The sequence below is a fragment of the Austrofundulus limnaeus genome, unplaced genomic scaffold (assembly GCF_001266775.1).
Source record: "Austrofundulus limnaeus strain Quisiro unplaced genomic scaffold, Austrofundulus_limnaeus-1.0 Scaffold1716, whole genome shotgun sequence".
In the NCBI taxonomy this organism is placed as follows: domain Eukaryota; kingdom Metazoa; phylum Chordata; class Actinopteri; order Cyprinodontiformes; family Rivulidae; genus Austrofundulus; species Austrofundulus limnaeus.
Window position 1 is genome coordinate 36,511 of NW_013954118.1, and position 746 is coordinate 37,256.

The window sequence follows — 746 nt, forward strand, 5'->3', positions numbered from 1 at the left end:
AGATAGCAAGAAACATTTTAATTTAAACTTTTATTATTACACTTTCTTTGTCTAAAATGTCAATCAAGAGTAACTGATATTCCTAAAGGCTTTTTTTTTGCCAAACCCAGATGTTAATTTGCAGTTTTATAACTCATACTATACGTATACAGTATGTGCTCATTTGTTGACTTTTAGATTTGTTTTATAATTTTAGGAAATGGAGAAGAAGAGGACAGACCTCTTAAAAGATGTGACGTCCAACAAGAGAAAAATGAAGGAGCTCGAGGACGATCTTCTGTTCAGACTTACCAGCACACAGGCAAGAAAATACATTTCATACTGGATTGTATGGATAAACAGGAAACAAACAGTAACACTTCCAAATGAGTTACATGCATGGATATAATTAGGATTTTATAAGTGAGGCTACTGAAGCAGCTTTTTAAAATTCAGATTGAGATTTGTATGCCTGATCGTAAACACGTTTATTTAGATTCTATGTAAAAGTTGCCTGCACTAATTCTTCGCAGAGAGAGTTACATTAATGACGGATTCATACTAATGTACTGTTTGTAAGGAAGTTATGACCTGACTAGGGTGTCCTCTGCGTCTCACACGCTGACAAATGGATGAATGTTTTTAAAAAAATTTTTGTAATGTGTTTTTGTAGGGTTCACTTGAGGACGATGAGAGTCTGGTTTCGTTTCTCAGAACCACAAAGCAAACCGCTGAGGAAGTCACTCAGAAACTCCAAATTGCTGCCG

General features: G+C 35.3%; 1 protein-coding gene across 1 annotated transcript in view; it reads left to right on the plus strand.

Annotated features, from left to right (window-relative positions):
* Positions 1-196: 196 nt before the first annotated feature.
* The window catches only part of LOC106536174 (dynein heavy chain 5, axonemal), a gene marked incomplete at both ends in the record, with an annotated part of 2,902 nt that continues 2,352 nt past the window's right edge, over positions 197-746 (plus strand). Inside the window, 2 exon segments of the mRNA XM_014033379.1 lie at positions 197-301; positions 653-746. Of these exon segments, the coding sequence (XP_013888833.1) occupies positions 197-301; positions 653-746 (199 nt within the window).